At 47.5% G+C, this 27,504-nt stretch overlaps 1 protein-coding gene across 8 annotated transcripts in view; it reads left to right on the plus strand.

The window, feature by feature from the left end:
• Positions 1-27,504, plus strand: part of CRACDL (CRACD like) — a 612,462-nt gene that overhangs the window by 412,920 nt on the left and 172,038 nt on the right. For all 8 annotated transcript variants that reach the window (XM_086934213.1, XM_086934214.1, XM_086934210.1 and 5 more), the window contains one exon: positions 23,616-23,777. In XM_086934213.1, the coding sequence (XP_086790339.1) occupies positions 23,616-23,777 (162 nt within the window). The remainder of the gene's footprint in view (positions 1-23,615; positions 23,778-27,504) is intronic.

Genomic DNA, 27,504 nt, shown 5'->3' on the forward strand with positions numbered 1-27,504 from the left:
AGACCCAATGCCCACCGAGGTTCAGAAGAGCTGACCGTGACCTTTTCGCTGCAGCTGTGAGGAAGACCAGGAGCTGTGCATGAGCTGGTCCATGTCGGTAACTTGGTGGTCGGTGTCCGGCAGTAGCACCAAAAAGCCTTGGTAGCCGCAACTGGCATGGAAAACGAAGAAGGAGCAACGTTGTGACCAGCAAGGTCCAAGGAACTCACAAACAGCACAAGAGTCAGAGCAGGCTAGAGCTAAAAGGGAAGCTCACTGAAGCAGTACAAGACCCTCAGGAGGACCCACAGGCAAAAGGCACAGGAGTTGCAAGAGAACCTCGAGCAGCTCACCAAGAATGAAGGCCCATGGTGCAAAGTATGTGGGGAGGATGCTGAGCTTCGAGGGATGAGCTGCCGGAGGCTGGAGCTTTGTGTAGCCCGAAGATCTCTGGAGTCCAGAGCCAACCAGCCTTGGCAATGGCAAGTAGACATGATGCACAGGGGCTCAGTCCCAGTGATTCCGGAGAGGGATACTTGCCTCACAATTGCAAAAAGGACATGTCAGGCCTCAAGGGAGTTGCAGATCCACCACCTGTGTTACTGAGCCTCAAGAAGTCCTTAGGACAACAGGAGCAGCAGACGGGTCAGCTTTGTTGCGGTGACTGCAGATGGAGGGAAGTGACTCCTTCACTCCAAGGGAGATTATGTTGGTTGTCCTTGATACCCCAAAAATCTGTTGAAGAACCTGGAAGAGGCACAAGTGACGAAGAAGACTTGAAGAACAGCAAGACCAGGAGCATCATGAGTCTTCCTTGGTGCAGATTCGGTTCCAGTTGATCGAAGAGTGACATAGTTTCAGGCTTCAGTCTTGACCCACAACGAATCCACCTACAGGTAAGTCCTTATGTACCCTAGGGAAAAGGTTGGGTAAACTCTGGGGTCCCTCCCAGAGTAGGGGCTGGACAGAGGGGCTGATATTCCCATGTCCTTTGTCCATTTTATACCAGAGCAGGACCCGAGGACTCCCTGAAGTGGCTTAAACTGGAGTAAGCAAGGAAGGCACCAAATGTACCCTTCAAAGCAATCTGGTGGTGCTGGTAAGCACCCCCACCCCAGCCCAGTACACCAAGTCCTGTCTGGGAAGTGGTCACACCTCCCTGTGACAGGAAATCTATTGTTCTACCTTACCCTGCTCGAGCTTGGCTCAGCAGCAGGAGGGCTGAATCGTGTCTGTGTTCGGCAGCAACACTAGCTTGCTGTCAGACCCTGAAAGGCTGTTACCAGGCGTACAGGGGGGTGCCCCCCAGTACATCTGATCATACTTCAAACACTTGAATCGATGTTGGGGTATGATTCCAAAATGTTTGATACCAAACATTACTGGGTTCGGTGCAGCCACTATATAGTTAGACATTTTGAAATGAATGATGTCCACTACATGTATTAAAACGGCTGACCTCACTTACAAAACCTGGAGAATCGACTCCGGGGTTTGTAGGGTTGTCATACTCATGCAAGGGCACCCTCACACTTCTAACTAAGCACCCTGCCCCGAGGTCTGAAGAGCCTGCCATAGGGGTGAACTATACATTTCCTTATATCTGAGGTCACTGCCCATAAAACCTATATCTGTCGTTAGAGATGCAAGCACCAACTCACACAGGGTGCAATGGCAGGCCTGCAGTCACAGTTTAAGTGGGCAACTATGGTGGCACATTACATCCTGCAGCCCATTGGAGACCCTGGTTGCACTTATGCCCTTGGTACCTTAGTTCCATATACTAGGGACTTGCAAGGGTACACCAGTAGCCAATTGTGAATACCATGGTCAATTTAAGAAGAAAAGACTGGGGTCATGATTAGCTGGATCCCAGTCCAACTGGGTAAAAAGTTGGCAAGCAAAAATTGGGGGTAACCATAAAAGCAGATCCTACTGTCCTACATGTGCCGCATAGATTTATCAGTAAAACTGCATGTCTGTGCAAATGTAAAGGAAATTTCAATTGAACACATGTTGTCTATAATGGCAGTGCGCCACCACCCCAGGCATACTCCACTCTAATCCACTCCACTCTCTCACACTCTATACCACTGTACATCATTCCATTCTACTCAACAGCGTGCCCCTCTACACCACCCAACTCTGCTCCACTCTATGGCATGCCACTCTACGACACTCTACTCTAAGACATTTTACTCTACTCTACAACACTTTACTGTAACTCCACTGCACGTAATGCCACTTCACTTCACTCAACGCCATTCTACTTCCCTCTCGCCATTCCACTCTATAATACTCTTCCCCACTCAATGACACAAACTCCACTCTACAACTTTCTACGTGACTCCACTCCACACCATGCTACTCCACTCTATGCCACTCTCCTCTACGGCACTACCTTTTAGCCATGCTGAACAACAGCCACAGTGGTGTACAACATGGCTAAAACACATTGGCAAAGCCAATAGCTCTTGCATAGGTGGGGCCTATTCACTTGGCCATTGTTTGTTTGTATCTGCTTTTCATCTACAGTCCCTACCTAGCTCCCATTGAAAACTGGCAGACATGGCGATAGTAGCATTAGACATTTAGACATTCTGTCTCCCTAAATCGAGATCTTACCTTATTAATTGGTGTATTTTTCTCCTTCATTGACTTACTTTGTGGTTAATATGCATGTCTGTGATGGACTGGAGATTAATTGTATAAAGTATTTATAGTAGGAGCAGTTCTTCATGCTTGCCATTTCATGGACCCACCCCTTTGGGTAATACTGCTGCTCCTTCTCTTCCATTAGCGGACCGTAGAAAATATCAACATTGGATATCGTTGGTGTGCTAATTGTATTACCAAGTAAGCCTCCCATCCATTCATAGTGCTCTCAGACCACCTCTGCTGCCTCTATTTAACAAAATTATAAATTAACTAAATAACCTTGTTTTACTCAGAGTAGACTTCCAATTTGGGATAGTGAAGTTTATATTTGAAAGTTTAGATGGAACCAAAGATAGCAAGAGGTTATAAGCTATGTGGTTTTACTCTGAACTGATTTGGTACCTGGTATACATTTAACAGACAGCTTTCGTTGTATTTCCCGTAGGGTTGCCAGGCAAGATAGTGGTGCTCCCGATTCCAGCTATTTGTTTCCTAGTGATTGAGCTACTGATTCCAGTGATTGTATGGACGGGAACAGGAGGTCTTGTAGACTTATAACTGCTTGTTAAATTAAAAACACAGTTTTCAGGCCCACAGCAATGCATGTTGCATATCACAGTCACAGGATTAACTAGAATACATTGATATTGTTTCCAGTTAAATTAGGGGGAAGAGCCATTCTACTGGGCTGTCACCTATGGACTTAGAATGACATCTTTAAATATCTTTAATGCAAATCACCAAGATAAAATAAAGTGTTCCAGGCATATGAGCTGCAGATTGCACACTATGCATAGATCGCCACCTAGTGTTGGGCCCGGATGTTTGCAGTTTGTTGTTGTCCTGAAAAGTTCTTTGGAAGTCACAAGATAGGTGACTCCTCCTTAGGACCACATTGCGCATTGGCATCGGCTCCATCCCCAGATTGTTTTTTTTTCTGCCATCGGGCTCGGATGGGTTTCCTGTGCTCCAGTTTGGAACCGATTTTCTTTCAGCTCGCAATCCTCACCCAGTTTGACGGTATTGTTTCGATCGCGCTACATCGACACGATTTTCTACTACTTCGAAGTCTTCGATTCTGGTCGTCGACGAAGACCTTCGGGCCTACCTAGGCCTTGCTTTCTGGCTCATGGAAAGAACGCCTTTCAAGAAGTGTCCTCAATGTGGGTCGAAGTTTCCCCACACGGACCTAAATGAGGTGTGCAACCTTTGCCTTTCACCGGAGCACGAGGCCAAAGACTGTTTGGCGTGTGCCTCATTCCGCTCCAAGAGAACCATTTGAGACCGACTCGCTTGGAGAACTATGGCTCGCTTGTCAACTTCGATCCCTGATGACTTCTTCGAAGAGGGTGTTGACGTGCCAGAACACCAGCACAACGAAGAGAGTATTGGATCCTCAGATGGTGAAGACTCAGACGTCGAGGACCTCACCCCAGCTCAACGGGTCGTAAGTAAGACAGTCTACCCCAACCCTTCCTCGACACCCTCAAAAAAGGCTTCTGTCACACCCTCACCTTCGGGCCCGGGTGCACATGAGACGCTGCTTCCCACGCCCTGCCTTCGAGCCCGGCAAAGAAGCCCACTAAGCCTTCAGGTGGCTTGGGCTCGAGCCAGCCTATTCCCGGTGCCAATCCTATACCTACACCGAAAAAGAAGCCATCTTCCTCTACTACGCCGACCGTTGCTCCGACACCTAAGCACACGGCACTGAAGACTGGCAGCGGCTCATCGATGCCGAAACCGCACTAAGAGCTGAGTAAAAAAACCGCCCAAAGTGCCAGATTCACACGCATCTGAGCCGAAAACACCCGGAACCGAAAAAACTGGTTCCGGTAAAAGACATTGCAAAAGGGCACACTCCTAAGCCAAAAGACTCGACACCAGCTACCGACTCGGTGCCGAAAAAACCTACGGAGCCGAAAACTTCGACGCCAAAGGATTTGCCCCACTCAGAAGAACTTTCTACACCGGATCCCAATCAGAAAACTCTTGTAAAGGATCCTAAAACCGGACAATTAACTCTCAGCTCCAAGAAGAGACCACTTGAGGCGCCAGCACCTCCCCCTCCAAAGAAGGACATTTCAAACCTCTCCATTAAGGGTCCCTTCTCCACAACCTGCCCATATTGTTCCTCCTCCTACACCTCCTCCACCACATCATTCACCTACACCATCTACTAATCCAGATGATGATGCAGACACAGATTCTGACGACATAGGTGGGGATGCACACGACCCAGCAGGCACCAATAGTCCCCCTCAGTCACCTAATCCATGGGATGATTACAACACCCCTGATGCGCCTTACGTACCACAAGATGATGTATACCCTTCCAGACCTTCCCCACCAGAGGACACTATAGGGTTCAACCTACTAGTCCAAAGAGCTGCACAATATCATGGGATGGACTTACACACCAATGCAGTGAAGGAAGATTTCCTATTAGACACTTTTGATAACACACAAAGGTCTACTGCCATTTTACCAATGCTTAAGGGTGTCATCAAGCACTCAACAGAGGTTTTTAAGGATCCTGTCAGGGCTAGGGTGCTCAATCTTCGCGTTGAGAAATAATATAAAGCTGCCCCTACAGATCCAGTTTATATGAAAGGTCCAGCACAATTAGATTCTCTAGTAGTGTCTAATGCACGTAAATGTGCTAATCCCCAGACATCCGATGAGGCCTCACCACCAGACAAAGAATCTAAGCTCCTTGACGCCTCCAGCAAGCGAACAGCGGCACAAACGGCTAACATATGGCGCATTGCCGAAACCCAAGAGTTGCTGGCAAGATACGACAGGGCACATTACGATGAACTAGAGTCCATAATGCAGCACCTACCAGACAAATACAAAAACAGGGCTAATTAACTTATACAGGAAGGTAAAAATATCACTAATACTTCCATCCGTTGTGCCCAGACGCTGCAGATATCACCTCAAGGGCAATCAATCAATACCAGCACCCTACTACGTAGACCTGCCTGGCTACATATTTCAGGTTTTAAACCTAGGGTACAAAACTCCATCCTTAATCAACCATTTGATGAGACACATTTATTTGGCCCAAATGTTGACGTGTCTTTAGAGAAAATGAAAAAAGACATCGATACAGCAAAATCTAAGGGAGCCTTGCAGCAGCAAGCTCCCAGACGTTCCTTTCGTCGCTCATCATACAGAGGCAACACAAGAGGCTAATCCTCAAAAAGTCCCTCCACTTAATACAAAACTCCTGGTCAATCCACATTCACTAAGGGCTACCAGAGAGTGGGTTACAGGGGTAACAACAACAAAGGCAGAGGCAAAAACAACAACTCGCGCTCTGCCTCTACCCCTACCCAATGACTTTCCTCCCCTTCCCCCCAATATTCCACTCCTGTGGGGGGGAAGACTTCAACAATTCCTGCCGGCCTGGATCAACATCACATCAGACAGGTGGGTGCGACAAATTATTCAGTCAGGTTACTATCTAGAACTAACATCTACCCACCCCCCAAACATACCACCCAAACAGCGTCCAATGTCACAAGAACATCTATCGCTGTTAAAACAAGAAGTAGTATCCCTGCTAGAAAAAAGTGTAATAAAACCAGTTCCTCTGCACCAACGAAACAAGGGGGATTACTCTCTATATTTTGTCATTCCAAAGAAGGACGGCTCTCTAAGGCCTATTTTAGACCTCAGACCGCTAAAAATGTACATACAGTCAGACCATTTTCACATGGTCACACTCCAACAAATCCTTTCTCTCCTGCTGCAAAACGACTTCCAGGCTACTGTAGATCTCAAGGACGCATACTTCCACATTCCCATGCACAAGGCTCACAGGAAGTATCTCAGATTTGTAATAGACGGGCAGCACTATCAATTCAAAGTACTCCCATTCGGAGTTACAACAGCACCAAGAGTATTCACCAAGTGCTTAGCAGTAGTGGCAGCGCATCTACGAAGACAACACATCCATGTCTTCCCGTACGTCGACAACTGGCTCATAAAAGCCAGCTCATATAACCAATGCGTGGAACACACTCATACCACCATCCAACTGCTCCACAACTTGGGGTTCACAATAAACCACACCAAGTCTCATCTACAGCCATCCAAAGTACAACAGTACCTCGGTGCCACAATAAACACCTCAACAGCGCTAGCTTATCCCACTCCAGCAAGGATACCCAGCATGCAAACCCTTCTGACAAAGTTTCAGCTACAACTCTCCCTCCAAGCATGAATGTTCATGCAACTCATAGGCATGATGGCCTCTTGCATCTTCATAGTACCCCTTGCAAGACTTCAGATGCGTCCTCTCCATGATGGCTTATCACGTCCATGGAACCAGGCTCAAGGTCACTTAACAGACCTAGTGTTGGTAGACGGTCAGACTCCTCTCTCTCCGCAGAGGTGGAACACCAAAAACCTTTCCAAGGGACGACCGTTCCTAGAGCCAGTTCCTCAGATAATCTTGACTGCGGACGTATCGCTCTCCGGCTGGGGAGCCCACCTACTGCAACACGCCATGCAAGGCAGGTGGACACCGCAACAAACATTACTCCACATCAATCATCTGGAGTTACTAGCAATATTCCTAGCTCTAAAAGCTTTCCAGAAGCAAGTAGCAAACAAAGCTGTGTTAGTCCGCACAGACAACATGGCAGCAATGTACTACATACAGAAGCATGGAGGCACACACTCCCTGCAACTCTCTCAACTAGCACAGGACATATGGAGGTGGGCTATATCTCAAAACATATTCCGCCTAGCCCAGCATGTTCCGGGAGTACAAAATACTATAGCGGATCTGTTAAGTTGTCAAACGCAACAGACCCACGAGTGGGAAGTTCATATGCAAGTTCTTCAACCATTCTTTTAGAAGTGGGGACAACCTCAAATAGACTTATCTGCCACCCACGAAAACGCAAAATGCCCAAGCTTCGCCGCCAGATATCCAAACCCACTGTCAAAAGGCAATGCGATATGGATGAATTGGTCAAACAGATTTGCGTATGCTTTTCCACCTCTATCACTCATGCCACTAGTAGTACGCAAACTACAGCAGCATTCTCTGACCCTCATCCTAGTTGCTCCAACGTGGGCCAGACAACCGTGGTACACCACACTGCTACAACTGTCTGTAGTACAGCACCAAAAACTGCACCTGTCTCCACACCTCTTAACACAGAACCGTGGAGAGATCAGACACCCGGACCCAGCTCGGCTCAACCTTGCGATCTGGCTCCTGAAGTCCTAGAATTTGGAGTTCTGAACCTTCCTCCAGACTGCATGAATGTCATTAAAGAAACTAAACGTCCAACCACTAGGGCATGCTACGCTGCCAAGTGGAAACGATTTGTGATATATTGTCACAACAACAATATTGATCCCCTAAATGTGTAAATTCAACACATCATAGGATACTTACTGCATCTCCAAAGATGTAACTTCGCCTATACGTCTATTAGACTACATCTTGCTGCACTAGCAGCATATCTGCAAAACAGACAACATCTATCTCTGTTCAGAGTGCCTGCCATTAAAGTCTTTATGGAAGGCCTTAAAAAAATAATCCCTCCCAGAGTACCATCTTCGCCTGTGTGGAATTTAAATGTTGTTCTCGCATGGTTAATGGGACCTCCCTTTGAACCTTTACACAGATGTGAATAAGAATTTTTAATATGGAAAGTTGCTTTCCTAGTAGCTATTACTTCTCTGCGGCGAGTTAGTGAACTACAAGCACTAACCATCCAAGAACCCTTCTTGCAAATGCATCAAAATAAGGTAGTTCTACGTACTAATCCAAAGTTCCTGCCCAGTCATTTCTCCATTCCATCATAATCATTCTGTGGAACTGCCCGTTTTCTTCTCGCAACCACAGTCAGTAGCAGAAAGAGCTGTTCACACATTAGATGTCAAAAGAGCATTGCTATACTACATAGAAAGAACCCAACTTTTTCGTAAGACAAAACAACTTTTTGTGTCTTTCTCACCACCACACAAAGGTAATCCCATTTCAAAACCTGGGATAGATAGATGGATTGTCAAATGCATACAGATTTGTTACCACAAAGCTAAACGTACGTTATCTGTTCCTCCTAAAGCCCACTCTACAAGAAAAATAGAGGCTTCAATGGCATTTTTAGGGAACATTCCCCTAGATGACATCTGCAGAGCAGCTACATGGGCTACACCGCACACAGTCACAAAACACTATTGTGTAGATATGCAAACAAAACAGCAAGCTAATGTGGGCCAGGCTGTTCTCAAAACATTATTCCAAACTACTGCAACAGATAGGGATGGTCGCCACGAAGAGTGGGTACTGCTATATAATCTATGCACAGTGTGCATTCTGCAGCTCATATGCCTCGAACGGAAAATGCTACTTATCAGTATGCATCTGTTCGTGGCATGTAAAGCTGCAGACTTTCACACGCCCAACCGACTCCCCGGCTACCCTTGTCTGTTCCAGTATTATTTTACATGAGCATCCTTCCTTTTCTTGCAAAGCTCCATCATTTCCCTAATGGCGAAAAACAATCTGGGGATGGAGCCGATGCCCATGCGTACTGTGGTCCTAAGGAGGAGTCACCTATCTCGTGACTTCCAAAGAACTTTTCAGGACAACAACAAACTGCAAACATCCGTGCCCAACACTAGGTGGCTATCTATGCACAGTGTGCAACTCTGCAGCTCTGCATGCCAAGTACAGATGCATACTGGTAAGTAGAATTTTCCTTTTCCTTCTGAAGCAAGCAGTAGAGGTCTTAGCAAGACATTGAATATTGACGAAGGGTTCCATCATACACAGTTTATATTGTCCAGTGGTTTATTTGTTTTACAGAACACCACTTTTGACTTTCCCAGATTGAAATTATGTAGCATAGAGGAAGTAGTTTCTTTTCTAACAAAAGTCTTCATCGAGTTCTGACGGAGTAACATTATAAACATCAGTTTGGAAAGGAGAACCTAAGCTATCTGACCTGCTGAAGTACTATCCACTTTACAAGTCTAGTGGTATGAAAGAAATGGATGTTTAGACTAATAGCAGACCTTAATGGGGTTGGGTGGACCAAATCACGTATTGTATGGATGGCATCCAAAGAGACCACATCCAACATATAGAAAATAGCAACAACCCGAATAGGGTTGAAAAGCATGATACTGGAAAGTCCTTGATGGGTGTTAACCACACCCCCCTGAACTGTGAGTTTTGGCTGGTTTAAAAGGCTAAAAAAAGAAAGGAAATGTGTACTTTAAATGGCCATATCAAAGCTGGTCTCCTGATTGACGTCTTCATCTGCAAAGATTGGCCTGACAAATTATACATACTTTACTGCAGTTGAATAGTATGCTTACAGTCCAACTTTGAGGTAGCTTTGAGCCGCTTCAACACTGTTTACTAGAAGTCAAATCCTCAAGGAAAACAAGTCATCTTAACTAATATCAACAGTTTATAAGGCCATGCAAGCTTTTTCAGTAAAATTACCACATAGGATGAGAGCAGATCTTGATTTCAGGGAAATTGATGAGGAAACCGGGACAGAAGGTTTTGGAAGCTCCAAGATTGTATACTATTAATTTATGACTTTGATTCTTTTTTTTTTTTTTTTTTTTAATATATTTTTATTGCAGGAATTAGCAAAATGTTACATATACGACCAGCATTATAAATCCAATAAAATCAATGAACTGCATCCCACCATCCCCCAGCAGCATGTACTCATATACAATCATTCAGCCCACAACCCAAAGGTCAGGCGACAAAATCCAGTGGGGGCTCAGCAGGAAAGCAAAGCTGGTCCGGATAATCCACTGTCCGTCATCTGCTTTTCTAAACAAGCCCATAAAACCCAAAAGAAAACCCCTCCCATAAAACACTAAAACCCAAAGTAATCCCTACCCAACCCAACCCCGCCATCAGTGTATGGTAGCAGCCGCAGTAGGATTCATGAGAGGACCCATGAGGAGAGTATCAGAAACAGAAATTGCAATCGCCTATCGGGACTCGGGGCGCGCTGCACTCTCGCTATCAGAGTCGCTGGGGGCGCAATAGTCCCTGAGGGCCTGCACTAGTGTCTCCCATTCTAGCGCTGCCTCCTGTGCCTTTTCGTTGTGCTGTCTCCCAGCTAGTTGGTATCTCAGCGTGCTTTCTCCCGCCGCCCACTTCAAGAGTTCGCTGTGCCACCTGCTCCCAGTCGGACCAGCTCGTGCCTTCCAGTTCCTGGTCACCTCTCGTTTAGCCAGGAGAAGCCCCAAATCAATGAATTTACTGGAAATTTTGTTTTGGGGGGTATGTGGAAACCAATGCAAGAGTCCCACCGCCGCATCGACCGATAAGGGTCTCCCTGTCACCTCCTTCAGTGTCTTCCCCACTTCCACCCAGTAGGAGGACAATCCCGGGCAGGCCCACAACATATGGAGGAGGTCTGCCTCCGGCGCCGGGCATCTGGGGCAGTTCGCCGAGCCCGTGGCGAAGTACTGTTGGATTTTCGCCGGGGTCAGGTATGCCCGATGGAGAACATAATCGTGGACCAACTGAAAGCGGGCGTGGCGCGTCCCCTTCCAAGCCCGCCGCACGAGTTGGGACCAGGTCGTCTCCGGGATCTCCTTGCCTATGTCTGCCTCCCAACGGGCCCTCAAGGTCGTAAGGGGGGTCAGCCCTTCATTGATCAGTCTACCGTAGAGGCAAGTGACCGCCTTCACCGTGCCCGCAGACATCATGACGTATTGGCACACCGGAGACGTAGGAGGCTCCTCCTGCCCGCCTTTCCAGTGCGCCTGGATCGCTCGGACCAGGGCCGAGTGCAATAGGAAGTCTCCGCGGGGAATCTCGAAGCGGTCAATGAGCTCCAGAAAGGGCAAGAGCACCCCATCCTCATAAAGATCCCCCACCAACTGCAGCCCCGCGTCCTCCCAGTCCGCCAACCGTGACCAATCACCGCCATGGGGCAAGGCCGTCAACATCCCTAAAGGTATTTCAGGCGCATACGGTATTCGCAATTGGCCCCGGGCGTGGGCTCGGTTCCAACACAGGCGAATGGTCTTCTCCTCCAGCGACAGGTCTTGCAAGGCCAAACGTTGTCGTAGAGCTATGAAGGAGAGAACATGCCGGGCCATCCCCATACCTCTCCTGTCCTCCGGGCCCCGGAATTCCCTGGCGATTTCCTGGGTGAGGGTCTGGAGCTGCGCCGCCAAATAGTATTTCTCAAAGTCCGGCACCGCGAGCCCACCCTCGGCTTTCGGCCTCATCAGGGTTTTAAGGGCCACTCTTCGGCGGCCCGAGCCCCAGAGGAATCCGACTATCATTGACCGTAGGAGCCTAAATGTGGCCGGCGGGATCCAAATCGGTAGCGCCCGGAAGTAATACAGCAACCGGGGAAGCGCCACCATTTTGAGCAGAGCGATCCGCCCCGCCATCGAGAGCGGTAGCGTAGCCCAGAAGTCCATATTACCCCGTAGCGCTCGACTGCATCTGGTAATGTTTCCGTCCAGGAGGTCAGATGGTTCATGATAGACATACACTCCCAGGTATCTAAAGCAGTCAGGTTCCCATCTAATCTCTCTGTTGAGGACTGGGCTAGGGGTGCCTCTGCGAACCGGGAAAAGGCATGTCTTAGCCCAATTCACCCGGAGGCCCGAGACCTCCCTAAACGCCGTGAGCGCCGTCGCAGCTCCATGCAGGGCTACAACTGGGTCCTCAAGGAAGAGCAACAGGTCGTCGGCATATAACGAAATGTAGTGCGGGCCCGAAGGTGTCCAGAAGCCATTATAATGAGCCCCCGATCGGAGTAGCAGTGCGAGAGGCTCCACCGCCAGCGCGAAGAGAAGTGGGGATAACGAGCAGCCCTGTCTCGTGCCTCTTTCCACCGGGTACTGTGAGGAAATTAACAGACCCGCCCGAACCCTGGCCGATACGGAGGTATACAAGACCGCGGTCCATCTGATGAAACCCTCGCCGAGGCCGAACCGCCATAACACAGCGTGCAGGTAGTCCCATTCCAGGCTATCAAATGCCTTCTCTAAATCTACCGATAGGACCACCGGGCACGGAGCGTCCACGAGCGGTTCACCCAGCAAGCGGAACAACCTACGGATGTTCATGGTCGTGTTTCGCTTGGGGATGAACCCAGCCTGGTCTTCGTGTACCAGGGAGCTCATGTGGCCCAGCAGTCTCGAGGCCAAGATGCTGCTCAGAATCTTGTAATCGACCGTCAGCATCGATAAGGGACGATAGGACGCCGGATCAGCCGAGTCCCGTCCCGGCTTGAGGAGGGGAACCACCAGGGCCTCGCGCATCGAGCCGGGGAGTCGGCCAAGCCTCTTCGCCTCTCTATATACGATCACCAGTCTCGGAGCTAGGAGATCGGCATAGGCCGCGTAAAATTCCACAGGAAGACCGTCTAGGCCCGGGGTCTTATTCCGCGCCATCTTTTTAATGGCGCTGCGGATCTCCCCCAGTTCAATATCGGACCCCAGGGCTTTCGCCACGTCAGGCTCCACCGCTGGGAGCTCCAGGGGCCGCAGATAGTCCTCGAGAAGGTCAGGGTCTTTGGCAGCACGACTACGGTACAGCTGATCGTAGTAGTGCCGGTAGCAGCTCAGAATCTCCGGCTGAGTGTGCACCATGGTCCCGTCCGCCATGCGCATGGACGTCGTCAGTGAGGTCTGGCGCGTAGGGTTAGCCAGCCATGCCAGCAATGCGCTCGATCTATCCCCCTCTGCGAGGGACCTAACCGTATAGGCCTTGTAGTCGAAGCAGCGCAGCCGCTCGACCTCTGCCGCCACCGCCTCCTTCGCCTCTGCCGTGCGTCCCTGAAGTTCAGGGTGCCCGGGGCGGCGGAGTTCCAACTCACGGAGCCTCCGATCGGCCACATCTAAGTCATCGAGGATAACCCGCCTCATACCTACCTTCTTGGTGATGCAATAACCCCTCACCACCACCTTAAAAGCGTCCCATTCCAGCGCTCTCGAGCTCGCAGTGCCCCTGTTGGCCGCGAAATACTCCTCGATCTTATCTCCTAAGTCCGCTTTGAATACAGTGTCCTCGAGGATCTCAGGACGTAACTTCCAGGTGGGCACCGCCGGCGCCCCAGGAAACCAGCGAAGGGCCAGCAGGAGGGGGTTATGGTCCGAGATGGTCCTAGTCAAGTATTCGGAACGGACCGCCGCTGAAACCAGTTCAGTCGAGCCAAGAAATCCGTCCAACCTAACGTGCAACTCGTGTAGGCCCGAGAAGTAGGAATAGTCTCTGGCGTCGGGGTGTTGTGCTCTCCAAATATACATCAGACCCCAACGTATCTGCCAGTCCCTACGACCTTTAGCCACACGGCGGACCGGAGAGTCAGGGAGGGGCGGATGCGAGCGATCGGTCTCCACATCCACTACCGCATTGAAATCCCCACCGAGCAGGAGGGGCCCCGTGAAAAAATGGGCCAACGAGCCCGATAGCCTAGAAAGGAAGGCAATCTGGACCATGTTAGGTGCGTATACACAGCAAACGTTCAGGTCCCTCCCCCCCAGAGTGCCCGAGATGGCCACGTAGCGCCCCTCTGGATCTACCACTGAGTTTGTGACCTGGAAGGGAACCCCAGCTCTAATCCAAATTAGCGCCCCCCTGGCATACGCGGAGTACGATGTGTAGAAGACCTGCCCCCTCCACCTACGCTGTAGCGCCGCCCCTTCCGCCTTGTTCAGATGGGTCTCCTGCAGCAGCGCCATTTGTATTCCCCTACGCACCAAATAAGCATGGACTTTGTGCCGCCTAGACATGGTATGAAGCCCCCGCACGTTCCAAGTAATACATTTCACATTAGCAACGTCCGCAATTGTCCCATACTGTTTGTGCAAAGTCTCCCCATCTGGGTCCCAACAAAGAACGAACAACAATCAACCCAGCACTGATGGCGGCCATTTCCCCCAACCAAAACTCAACAACTCTTATTCTAACCAAATCCCTGCCCACCCTCCCCAGAACAGGACCCAAATAGCTCCATCTAGTTCCCATCCAAACCATGCCCTCAGAAAACCCTTCGTCCCCAACTAATCCTACGGTCGCCACCGTAGGAAGGCCTTAAGGGCCAGGTGCGGGCTGGGTGGTGGCAGTGGGCCCTCGATGCCCCGGCTACCAGGACTAAAGCAAGCCCAAAACAGTATCGGAAACCCTCGGGGCAAGAGCAAGGCACCCCACCCCCCGCTTCTCCGGAGATCATGCTGAACCATCGGCTCCTGCCACCCCCGCTTCGGGCCCCCACCCAAAAGGATGCAGCTCACCCCGTCAACCCTGTCCATCCAGAAGGTCCTCAACCGATTTCGGTGTGATCACCGGTGTGTTGATGCTATCTGTCACCGAGTCCTCCGAGTCAGTCGGTGCTCCCTCGTCACCAGGGTTCTCTTCTGCAATGGTATCATCTCGTGAACCAGACAGTGCAGATAACACCTCCAGTACTCCCTTCCGCTCCGTCGATGTCTCCGCAGTTGAAGGGCCGCCCGACCGGCCCCGGCGACTCCGTATCCTCTTAGATCGCCGTCGCTGTCCCGGCTCCACCGCTAGCTGAGATGCGGAGGCGAAACCATCTTTCCCAGCTCTATAGAGTTCAAGCCAGTTACAGACATCCTCCGGGGTATCAAAAAATTGAGTCTTGTCATCGACAATGATGCGGAGCTTTGCAGGAAATAGGAGCGAGTATTGGATGCCCTCGCTCCGGAGCTCGCGCTTGACCGCCAAGAATGAAAACCGCCTGCGTTGGGTTTCATAGATGTAATCTGGGAAGATGTTCACCTGGCTGTTCTCCACCTTGAAGGGGCCATTATGTCTAGCGGCATTGAGGATGAGGTCCCTGTCGCGAAAATGCAATAGGCGTGCCACCACCGGACGCGGTGCACGGCCCTGTTGTGGTGGCCTTGCTGGGACTCTATGAGCTCGTTCAAGGGTGTAGAAAGAGGATAAACCCTCCGGGGCCACCGTGTCTCGGAGCCAGGCTTCCAAGTAGGCCACCATGTCGCCATCTTCGATCTTCTCCGGCAGGCCTACCACTCGGATGTTGTTGCGCCTGTTACGGCCTTCCGCATCCTCCGCTCGCTGCTCCAGGGCAGAAATCCGGGATAGGGCATCTTTCATTGTCGCGGCCAAGGATCGCTGCGCCGGCTCCAAGGTTTTCACCGAGCCTTCCACTTCTTTGACCCTGTCCGAAAGCTTGCCGTGATCCGTCCTAAGGAGGCCCAGGCTCGTCGCCACCTGGGCAATGTCCTGCTGAAGGGCCGAGCGTGTGGTCGCAATCGCCTCCAGGACGCGGTCAAACTGTTGCTGCAATGGCGCTCCACCAACACTTCCCGGGTCTCCATGGTCCTCCTTGTCCGGGGTCTCCGAGTCAGAGGCGGCTGGGGTAGTCCCCTTGGCTCCTCTCGGTTTCCCCATGTCGCGGGAAGCGCACAGTGTGGACTCAGGTAAAGGCGCCACCGAGTGCGGGCGTCGGCTATAACTCTCCCGATTGCTGGCCCTCAGGTTGAGGGCTGGCGATCCTCTTCTCCAGGGCCTGGTGGACCTCCACAGTTTCGGCTCGCGCCACCACCGCGTCGTCGGAGAGCACTGAGGAGGAGGCGGAGACACTCGGCGCCAGGCCGGGCAGGCCCGTCTGGTGAACGAGGACCCAGAGCGAGGGCCACCCACACCACCAGAGACTTTGTGGCACCAGGGGGTTGTGCTTCCCATGGGATCGGGTCGATCGGGGGGATGCAGCCAAGTGCTGCGTCGGGGGTCGGCACCACCGTCAGGACCTCCAGGCGTCCGTGTGCCGGGGTTCACTATGGTGGGGGCATCCGACCATCCAGGCGCAATCTCCAATGCCAGAGTCTCATCAGGTCGAAGTCCAGTTCCTCACTTTCCAGGAAGACAAAAGAGCGGAGGGCACGCTGTAACCAGCGACGTTCCTCCAGTCTAATGGTCCCGTCCGAGGGGACAATGGGGTCCGGGCGCCATGTTAGGTCGCACTCCTCGGGACCACAAACTTCGATTTTCCGGTGGATCACCACCCGTCCGGGCTGCGCCAGGTGCCTCAGTAGGTTCCAGTCGGGCCGAACAACGGTTTGTGGGGGCTAGGGTGCCCCGCGGCCTCCGATTAACAGGATAATCCCGGGCTTAGTCCCGGAGCCGAGCTCTCAGGCGACCATCGCCATCGGCGCCCAAGCCACGCCCCCCCATGACTTTGATTCTTACTGTTCATAACTGCAGAGTCTGTCTGCTTTTTGGAAGACCTTTTATATAGACTGGGCTAGAGAAGGTATATTTTTTCCCTCCGATGAAGGGGTTCTATATGAGAGTTCTTTATGTTGACATAAACATTCATATAGCGATAGTTGTAAAAGTACATGATATTATGAGGTTAAGATTACCAGAATCATGGTTATGGAGTTGAAGCCATGAGATAATGTCATGATGGGGGTGTAGCAATTTGTGCAGTTTGGGTTACAGATTTGGGCATACCAGTATGCAGAATTAACTCTTGTTAAATTGTTCTCTTTATTTTGGTTTTGTGTGTCATGTATACCCACTTAGAACTGCTAATAAAAATGTATGAAAAAAGAGAGTAGAATAAGTGTTCTACCGCTACAGCAGTAGTCCCTTCATCCCCTGGGACAGTATTAAACTACTTTTGACATAAAACACAAGGAAATACATATCTGTTTAGTATCAGGTAACTTGCACCCTAAAATATGGTCCGCATCTGACACTTATTTTAAGTTGCAACCAGCAATTGTGGGTCCTGTGCTTATGTGAATACCTAAGCTTGCTCTTGGCAAAATTAGAACTATACTAGCAGCCCGTCCCGACGTTGCCCGGGAGCAATTAGACTTCAGGGCCCCCTCCCGCCATGCTTTTGTAACCTGCAGACGTCACTTTTCCTCCATTTTCTCCTGTAATGCACCGTTTGTCTGACATTTGTAGTGCACGGTTTGCCTCCTCTTTCTTGTCCTCAGGCTTCCCCTCCACCCGCCCAGCCAGGCGCGTCCCGTCCTCGCCCGGCCTGTCCCGTCCCCCGCCTGCCCCTACATGAGTGCCCTTACCTCCGCCGGCGCTGCTCCCGCCTGTCCGCTCGCACCACCGCTCCTCCCCTGCGCCATGTCCGCCGCTCCTCCTCCGCCGCTGGTCCTCTGCTCCTGACATCACCGCTCCTCCCCCGCGCCATGTCCGCCGCTCCTCGGACGCCGCTCCTCCCCATGCTCCTAACGTGACCTCGCACGTCGCGGCCGGCGCTACTTCTGAGGGACTACTGTTGTTTTATCGAAAATTTTAAATAACGTTTATTTTTTTAATTTATGTAGCCTATAACCATCTACACACCCTGCCGATTTCAACGGTGTATCAGTGTGTAGATTGGCGCAGTGGTTCCTGAGTTTACCCGCCTCAAAGCCTGAAAGTTTCTGCTTTATTATAGTAGTATAGATGTACTATTAAAAAAATGTAACTATCAAAGATACAACTTAGAAAAAAAGTATTTTCAATGTTAGGTTACAATAGCAATTATCCAGCAATAGTAACACGTCAAAAACAATTTAGGATTCGATTGCAGCAGTGAAGCCTCCTTCGTCTTGGGTAAACAAAATCTTCAAATCGTACTCAATCAGCCCTCAAGAATCCATCTGTTGTTAGAATAAAATGACTCCCTGATTGATGAAATGGTCATTTTATTTGCTTAAAAGTTTCTGTCAAAGCTCGCTTTCCAAGTTGAATATCGGTGATATAAGTGAATACATTTAATTTGTTTCGAAATAGCAACTGAATTAAAGTAATACGGTTTACTTAATAAACAGAGGTTCGCCCAAACTCTAGTGCAAACTTAGTACAGATTTGTACAAACACTAGTTATTCTTCATTTCTTGGTTTACTTTCCATTCTGTAAATATAGAGGAGCTAGAATTACATACATTTGATGAGTGAAAAAAAAGTTTTTAGGGTTCACATCAAGGCATTCCACATGTTTCCTTATCTTTGACTTGCCTCATGCAATCTACATATCCATATGGCAAACAAATATACTCCCAAGTATTTGTTGCTTGTTGAGTAACACAAGGCCTTAAAAGGGTGTATGCTTAAAGAGTACCCTGTGTATTTTCACTAGCTATCACTTACTGTTCTACTGGTCAAGTAGGTTGGCGAGTTGGTATTAGAATTACGTGATTAGTCCTGTCAAGATTAAGAGTTGAATTAAAGGGCATTTATGGTCTCTTAAACTTCCAGTTTGCCGCGGTTCTACTTTACAAGGATAAGATGCACCACTTCTAGGTTACGTTGCAAACTTGGTAGGCTGTGCAGTCTAATACATAATTTAATTATACAGTGCATAGAACGGCACGCTTATTATTATCGTTTTCTGCTTTCTGTTTAGTGTAAATATTAGTAGAGTGGCTACATTACAAGTGGTAGTTGTCTCTTCAAGAACACAGAAAATTCCCCTCATGAAATGTATGCTCTTAGAGTTGACCCTTACAGGTGTATGCAAATTAAGGATCTCCCTTATGTATTGCATATAGCAGTGAAGTGTAATACCAGGAGATCTATCCCAGAAATTGGAACATTATAATGTATTATGAAGCATTACGAAGCAAAACGGCACTGCTACATTGTGTTGTGTATAATTTAGAATTCTGGAAATTAATCAATTGGATCCTGTAATGTGTGTGTCCACTAGATTTCTAATCCAAATCTATGTCAACTCCAGCCTGATTGATTCAGGACCCAGTCCTGTACGAACTGTTCAAGTGAAGTCTGTCTTAATTCAGGTGACAGCAGAGAAGATAGGCTGTCTCAGCAAGAATGCAACAGAGGCAAGTTCTAACATGTGGAGACCCTGGGCATGAGCAGTCAGGCCATTTGTTGTCTTTTTTACTGCAGTGATCCTTCATTTCTTACTCTTAAGAGTTAGCTGTTTCTACATTAACACTCCAGTATTTTCTTTTAACCCCTTCCACGCTCATGACGAGCTGGGCTCGTCATGGTGTAGCCTTCTCGCACGCTGATGACGAGCCCAGCTCCTCATGAAACAATGTAAAATAGCAATTTCCAGCACAGGAGGGGGAATTGCCTTAGCAGCCATGGAGCTAAACTTACATGGCTGAATTCATGTAGAGCCATATTGGTACTTGAGGAACTTGGAGAATGAATCTGTGGCAAACAATATGTAACTGCCATGTTCCATAACTGAAAGTCTGTGTCGTGATTTAAGATTAGACCTGCTGTGATCTTCAGTTTCCATCCCCTACATCGGTTACGTATGTTTGTGCAGGTTTCTCATCATGGTGACATCTCTATATGATTAGGTATTGACCGTTGCCTTAGTCGACACGTATGACTCAAAGAACTTTTAGTGTATATGAAAATGTGGCTGAAGTATTCCTTATCACCTATTCCCTGGTCAATTGCAATTCAACCAAGTTGTGTAGAACCTGTTCTAGCAGTTTGTTGTTAACACCTTAGTAAATGGGGCTGCAATTCAAACATTTTAGGGAAATTAATGTTTGAGTGTTAGATCCATGGCCAGTATATTGATGGTTTATCCATTTTCTTTATGCATTTCAGGGAGTGGTTGCAGAATGATTTTTGAGAGTTAACTTGATTTTGCAGGAATAAGCTTGAATCCTTTTGAGGACGAATTTCTCAGCTGCTCATAGTATGTCATGCCAAACCGAATATGGGCAATGTATATGTACAGTGGATTACTCCCTCACTTGCGGCAATGTGCTATGGGATAAGTCCGTTAATTAAAGGTGTGTAGTTGGGCACACCTTCCCATAAACAGATGACGACATAATGTTATACCCTGATTCTATTGCTTGTTTTTTTATGAATTCAGATATCAAGGTAACATTTAGTCTGCTGCATCTCCTGTTGTAATTTATTCTCCCTCAAATCTTCGGTCAAAATCAAGCACAGTTCATCCCTGTGTAAGATAGTTAAAGTGACACATCAAACTTTTCCTTAACTTGGTGGACCTTTGACCTGAATCAGAGCATATTTATTATTTATTTTATAAATTTTGGAGCTCTTCTTGGGTCACTTTGTTGTGGTCATGTCCTGTTGGTTAGTATGACACAATCTGTCACCCATGGGGGTATCCAGGTGGCAAAGCAGGAACGAAGGCCCTGCTGAGCTCCTAATTAAACAGCCAGGTCTTCCGTTTCTTGCGGAAGTTGAGAAATGAAGGTGCTGTCCTGATGTGTTGAGGAAGTTCATTCCAGTTCTTGGAGGTTATGAAGGAGAAGGTGCACCCTCCTGACTTGCTTCTGTGGGTGTGGGGTACCCTTGAGAGAGAGAGAACGTAGGTGTCTGGATGGTTGGTAGATTTGAAGTTGGTCATTGAGGTATGCTGGTCTGATGTTGTAGAGGGCTTTCTACGCGTGGACGAACAGCTCTTGTTTTTAAACCTGATTTTCTCCTTTCTGACACTTATGTGTTTTGCCAGTGGACATATATTTGCTTAACTTTTGCTGTGTGGAGAACTTGGCAGACTCGCCTCCTATCAAAATTTTGTGCAGTAAATATTGACTATTTAACTTTCACTGTTAGCGAAGTGGATAGAGTGGAGGGAAGCATATTCAGGGTTTGAAAAAAATACCTTGTTAAACAACATCCTACTGTATGTTTCTGTGTCCACCTTTGGGGGCAGCTTCCAACAAGACCTAGGTAAAAAGGTAAAACTTTTGAATATTTTTCTTCCGCAATGGGACAACATCGAAAACTAAGGATGAACAATGCTGCCTCCCAGTCTGATCAGGACAATTGATTGAAGCAGGAGGAACATAACAGCTTTTATAGAACAACCTTTCTTCCCAGATGCTATTTTCTAGTTGCTAATTATATCCAGCAGATATTTCTCAAAGACTGATTCCAGCAGAGGGGCGCTCTCCTTGCTTGCAATGAGACAAACTTCCAGTGCCAGTCAAACTCATTTTTTCTTATGTCCAAAGCACACAGCACTGGGTTTGACAAACATTAACTCTAATCCTATCTCCAACCATTTGGGGTGCTTATAGACACACTAGCTATTCATTGAGCAGGGATGACCATAAACACATCAAACCAATCCACATGCTTCATCCAACCATGACACTGAATATAACATGCATAACATCTTTTGAACACCCTATCTCTGAGGTACTCTGCATAGTCATTCACCATTCACCATGTGGAGCTCGAGAACTTTGCAGAAGACCTGGACTTTATATATCTATGTCCTTTTCTAATCTGAGTTAATCACAGTCAGGAGAGGAATGATGAAAATCTCCAGTACCTTAAGGCATGAAATGCAAACATATTCACTCCTTTCTAACATCGCCATCAGTATGAGATTGCTTCATTGTCGTTTGCCAGCTTCTATATAAGGGATTAAAATGCTGAGCATGTCTTGGGAGATACCACAATGAAAGGCCTAAAAGAGCATCAGGCCTAAAAGACTTTGCAAGTTTCAAGTGTCAAACTTTATCAGCAGAAATGCCATAAAAGCACATACAAATAAAAAACACATTGTCAATAGAAATCTAATTTGTCAGTATAAAAACATATTGGGATTATAATAGACAATCTAAAAGCATAAAATATACATATCCTGTTAAGATATCATAGCAATTGGAGATTGGAATTGAAAAAATATCAATATTGTGCCTAAAATGACCAAGGTCAGGAGCTGGTAGGTTACATGCCCTAGAAGGCTGGCTGCTCGCAGCTGGTTGGGATAGAGTGCAAGACTTATAAAAATATCCTAGAGGCATCAATTCAATGTTACTCCTAGCTATTGGATTTCTCAAATATCCAAAGCGCAGGCTCTGCACCAGCAGCGGAGAACTAAAATTGACTATGACACTATCATCACAGCGGTCCACCTCCCCTGGCTCAATCCACCTGCCTGCGGGTCAGCAGTACATTACCTACCAAAGATTTGGCAAAGTTCCTGTGTGTGGAGAACAAGCCAATCCAGTGTTTTATTAAATAGTTCATTATATGTCTCCCACTGATCTGTACACAGGCAAGGTACCCTGGTAAGGATCACCACATACAGGCATTAGGCTGTGAGAAGATTCACCACTGGTGGACAATAGCTTTGATGGAAGCTTCTGATTCTAGACTCCTCGCTGGTGGGGGTTCCAGAAGCGTTGGTTCCCTAGTTTGTTCCCTCTATGAGGCGGTGGCACTCATCTGAGCTGATGGGGGAGGCGGGGGTAGGAGAGGAAGTTTGTGGCGTTCCTTCTCAGAGTTCAGTGTAGTCAGGCCCCCGCAGCAGCGGCTCTCCAGTGAGCTTTCGTGATTTCCAAGGCTCCAGTATGCCCGGTGATCGTCTGTCCAACCTGGTGCATGGGCGAGCACGAGCACAGCAACAGGAGAGGAGCAGTGTACCTTGTAAGTGGTTTAACATAATTGATATTGAGCAGTTCAGCAAATACTTCTCAGTGTGTTCTGTGGTGTTACTATGTTGTACTGTGTTAGGTTAACAGAGCGGTGTAACGCAGACTCACTCTAAATACTGTTCGTGTTATGGGCTAATTTACTTGTTGTTTAGTGTTTATTTTTAATCTTGTATCTTGCACAGTAGAGTGTGATTCTCACATGAAATGTTGTTAGTGGCATCTCTTGGTGTGAGGTCCAGACCTCATCCAGCTGCCTGGTGGAGCCTGGAGCAGTGGCCAAGAGACTTTGTGTGCGGGTTCTCCCTCTCCAGTTGTAGAAAAAACGTAATTTTACTTGCGGTGCCTGTTTTTCCTGTTGTCTACCTTCAACGATAAGACTTTGGCCAGTCATTGACTATGTCTACGGCTGATTATGATAAGGAAGTGATGTTTACCTCTGCAGCACCCTTTCATTACAGACACTTTTAGAATGAATTAATTGTTGAAAAGAACGTAGAAAATAAATTGTTCAAATGCTGAATAAGAATGTCTGCTTTGGTTCATGACTGTGAAATGTTATGGTGCTGTTTATTCTTTTTGTGCTGCAGCTGAAGCTTCAGGGCACTATAGTGATGGGCCCGCCCCCATTACGAATTCCATCCAGGCGGACAGATGACACTGGTACCAGCTCGGAGGATGATGGTTTACCCAGGAGCCCTCCTGAAATATCTTTAATGCAGGAAGCTTTAAGTCCCAGCACTGCATCAAGGGTAAGTAAACATAAGATTACATGACAATATTGGAGCAGAGTCAAAGAGGCATTTGAGTACTAGAAGTAGTTCTAGAGCAGTACTCTTTTACAGATTCTTACATGCCTTGATGAATTGACCAGAAACGTCCAACTCCCTATTAGTAAATGTGCAGGGAAGGCGCAGTCCTTTTATAGTTGTACTAATTGTACATGAATATTTCCATTTTAGATGTTTTTGTAGCCAATTCACAAAGGCATACCTTTTTGAATCAGCCCCATGTTTTTTTATTAAGATCCAAAAATTGCGAAACAAATACATCAATTTATGATATTCATACACCGACAATAAATACATATATAAAACACATTCAATCACAAAATTAATCCAGCAGCAAAAAAAGTGCATTGAAATACTCCACATGACATAAATACAAAGAACGAGTCTGGACAGCCTCCTTTCTAGTTCAAGCCACCAAAAGTGCATAAAGTACTTAATAGGTAAACAAGCAATAAGGTGCTATCTAGGCATTTAGATCTACCCCAAGGCTTCATCCATAAATCACCCTCAAAGTTTATCGAATTTCTTAATCCCTTCTTAACGCATTGCTTATTAACGCGTTCCTTATTTCTTCCATGCTTCATTTTTTGCATCCATTCCCCTATTGTGGGTATCAGCTGTGTCCGCCACTTTTGGAGTAATAAGGATCTGGCCACTGCCATTGTCACATATAATAATTTTACAAATACTGGGCCAGATGTACGACCATTGTTATTTGCGACTGGCAAATTTTAAATAAAGCATTTTTTTTTAAAATGCAGCCCGTTTTCCTTAACTGAAAAAGGGATGCATTTAAAAAAAGAAAAACGGAACGTCCCTAAAAAATATTATCCCCTGCATTCACAAAGGAGAAGGGGTCCCCTGGGGACCCCTTCCCATTTGCGAGTGCTTTACCACCCTTCTAAGAAGGGTGGTAAACTGCAACTGTTTTGCAACCGCAATTGCGGTCGCAAAACAGTCTTACATAGGGTTCAGACTTGCTATTAGGAAGGGATCCCCTTGGAATGCTCCTTCCTAATAACAAGTCGCTAATCCTATTTAGCGAGTCGCAAATCATTTGCGACTCGCTAAGTAGGGTTAGTACATAGGCCGTTTGTTTTTTGCATGAGCAAATGGGCAGCAAACCCGTTTGTACATGCAAAAAGCAGTCGTACATCTGGCCCACTGTCCTTAAACAAGAAGCGGGATCGTACCCCAGAACTTCCCTGGAGCTGGTTAACCTGCCAATCGTTCTCCAAATACTGAAATATTTAATTCCAAAATTCCTGCATAAGGGGGACACAGACCGATTACATGCAACCAATTTGCAGAAGCCCTTGAGGCACATTGAAAGCATTGGCCCGGCCAGTGCGGAATGACTCGTGCAAGAAATTGCAGCGTTCTGTATAACAACCATTTACTTAAAAATAGCATTAGGTGCCAATTGTCTTCTTTCTAAACACTAAAATTTAGTATATTGACTTCATACCACATCTTTTTTGTTAGTTCCAACCCTTCGTATTTTTCATATTTTTTGATTGCTCTTTGACTAAGATCGGAGCCCTTCATGGAGGCGAACAATCTTTTCCATTGCCCGGGGGCGCTCATGGTCGGGAGATTCGACTAACGCGGTTACTACTTTTGACCACTGCTAATCTAGTTAGAATCTAAATTACTAAATACTTTATTCAACATTCTAAAAGAGCTGCGAAGCAGAAAGTCACCTTGAACTAATGTGTGCACTTCAATCATGCATCACCATCTCTCACAAGATCAAAAGTCACCTAGCTTCTTGGACACCACTTTCACCCACTTTTGCACTATACCGGGTGCCAAATTAGCACCAGAATCCAAACCTAGTTCTGATGAAGGTGTAACCGCATTAATATGGGGAATGGCATATCTCCAATAGTCAACTTTGATGCAATTAGGTTTATTCAGTTGGCTGATAATTGTGTGATTATTTTATAATCTATGTTTTTTTAAAAAACTTTATTTGTGGATTTTCATACATGAACAATAGAAACATAGTTGTTCATTGTCACTTTCCACACTTGAAGCAATACATATGCAAGGATGTACAAGTATACCAAATAGCTTGATAACCAAGAAGTCCCGTCTGACATCAAAAAGCAAAATCACATAATTGTTGTCAGCCCCGCAATGTAGATCACTTCGGCCGCCCCGGCACTGTCAAATCCACCCGTCATATCATAACCAAAAGAACAAAAGACAAACATAATAATCATCATTACTGGAAGCATTAATGCTACCTGATATCAATGGTCCAATCAACAAACTCCAGTCGGGGCTATACCTTACTCCAGTTGTGAAGTGGACTGCTTCATATGAGACTCAACAAATGTCCTGAATGGACCCTATTTGAGAAGAAGTAGGTAAAGTGGTGGAGTATATCTCGCAATTTGTGTTGCAGGATGCCAGACTGCCCAGTTAACTCTGTAATGTGGGGACAAATCTGCGACCCCAATGAATTGCGATCTCTCTTTTGGCCAATAACAAACCTAGCACTGCAAATTTCCGCACCTTTTTGGGAAAATTGACCACATAGCCTAACAGTACCACTTCAGGAATGGGGACTAGGGACAGACCAAACATTTCACCCAGGGTCTTGTGCACAGACTCCCAATAGGGTTGTAGGAGTAAGCAGGTCCATGTGAGGTGTGAGAAATCAGCATAGAGAGCTGCGCATTTGCGACAATTGTGGGGTCTGGACTGATCTAGTCTGTGGGACTTGGCTGGTGTAATGTACATCCTGCGCAAAAACTTGCAATGTAGTTTGTGCCTACTGTTAAGGGAAATGTCTCTCGTGACCTCGCAGCAGTCAGCCCATTGGTCATCAGTGATTGGGTGGCCAAGGTCCTCCTCCCAATGTCTGCGAAGTCTCATCATTTACAGGGATTATACCAGAGGATGCTTTATAGAGTTTGGAGACGATGTGAACACTTTGTTCGCTCTCTACGACTAGGGACAAAGGTGCAAATGAGTCTGGTTCTATTGGAAAGCCAGGCAGTGTGGCGCGTAGAGCCGAGTGCATCCGGTTCAGTACAAAGCTATCCATGAACGAGGCGCCTGGGAAGCGGTTTGCCTCTTGTGTAGAGAAGGCATGGCTATCCGGGTAAAGGTCCTCTATTTTGGTAATGCCAAATTTAGGTACAACCTTTTCCCCAGTTATTGGCAACCAGTGAGCATTGGGGAGCGGTAGGGAAGTAGAGTACAGCGTGGCAGTACCGATAATGCTCCTCAGTTTTTCCCAAGTCCAACTGGTGGTGGACACCATCTGAATGTTTCTGAAGTCTCTGGGAAGGCACCTGGGTAGTACCGTAGACCATTTCTCGGAAAGGGCAAAATCAGACTCCGGTGGAGGAACGGATTCCTGGCATCAGGGTGGAACCACACATAGGCGTAGCTGCATTGGGCAATCAAATAATATGAATGCAGATCTGGCACTCCATATCCCCCTCTCTCGTAGAGAAGAGTAAGTACCTGCCACCTAACTCGAAGTTGTTTGCCCCCCCGCCCCCCATACTAATCTAATAAGAAGGGATCGTAATGTCAGGAATAGGCTTTTGGGGAGGGGTATCGGAATATTATTAAATAGATCTAAAATCTTGGGTAGGACCACCATCTTAAGGATCGCCACTCTACCAGCAATGGATAGCGGTAGTCTCAGCCATCGCTCTATTTGTGT

Source organism: Lissotriton vulgaris, chromosome 8 (assembly GCF_964263255.1).
Source record: "Lissotriton vulgaris chromosome 8, aLisVul1.2, whole genome shotgun sequence".
Lineage (NCBI taxonomy): Eukaryota > Metazoa > Chordata > Amphibia > Caudata > Salamandridae > Lissotriton > Lissotriton vulgaris.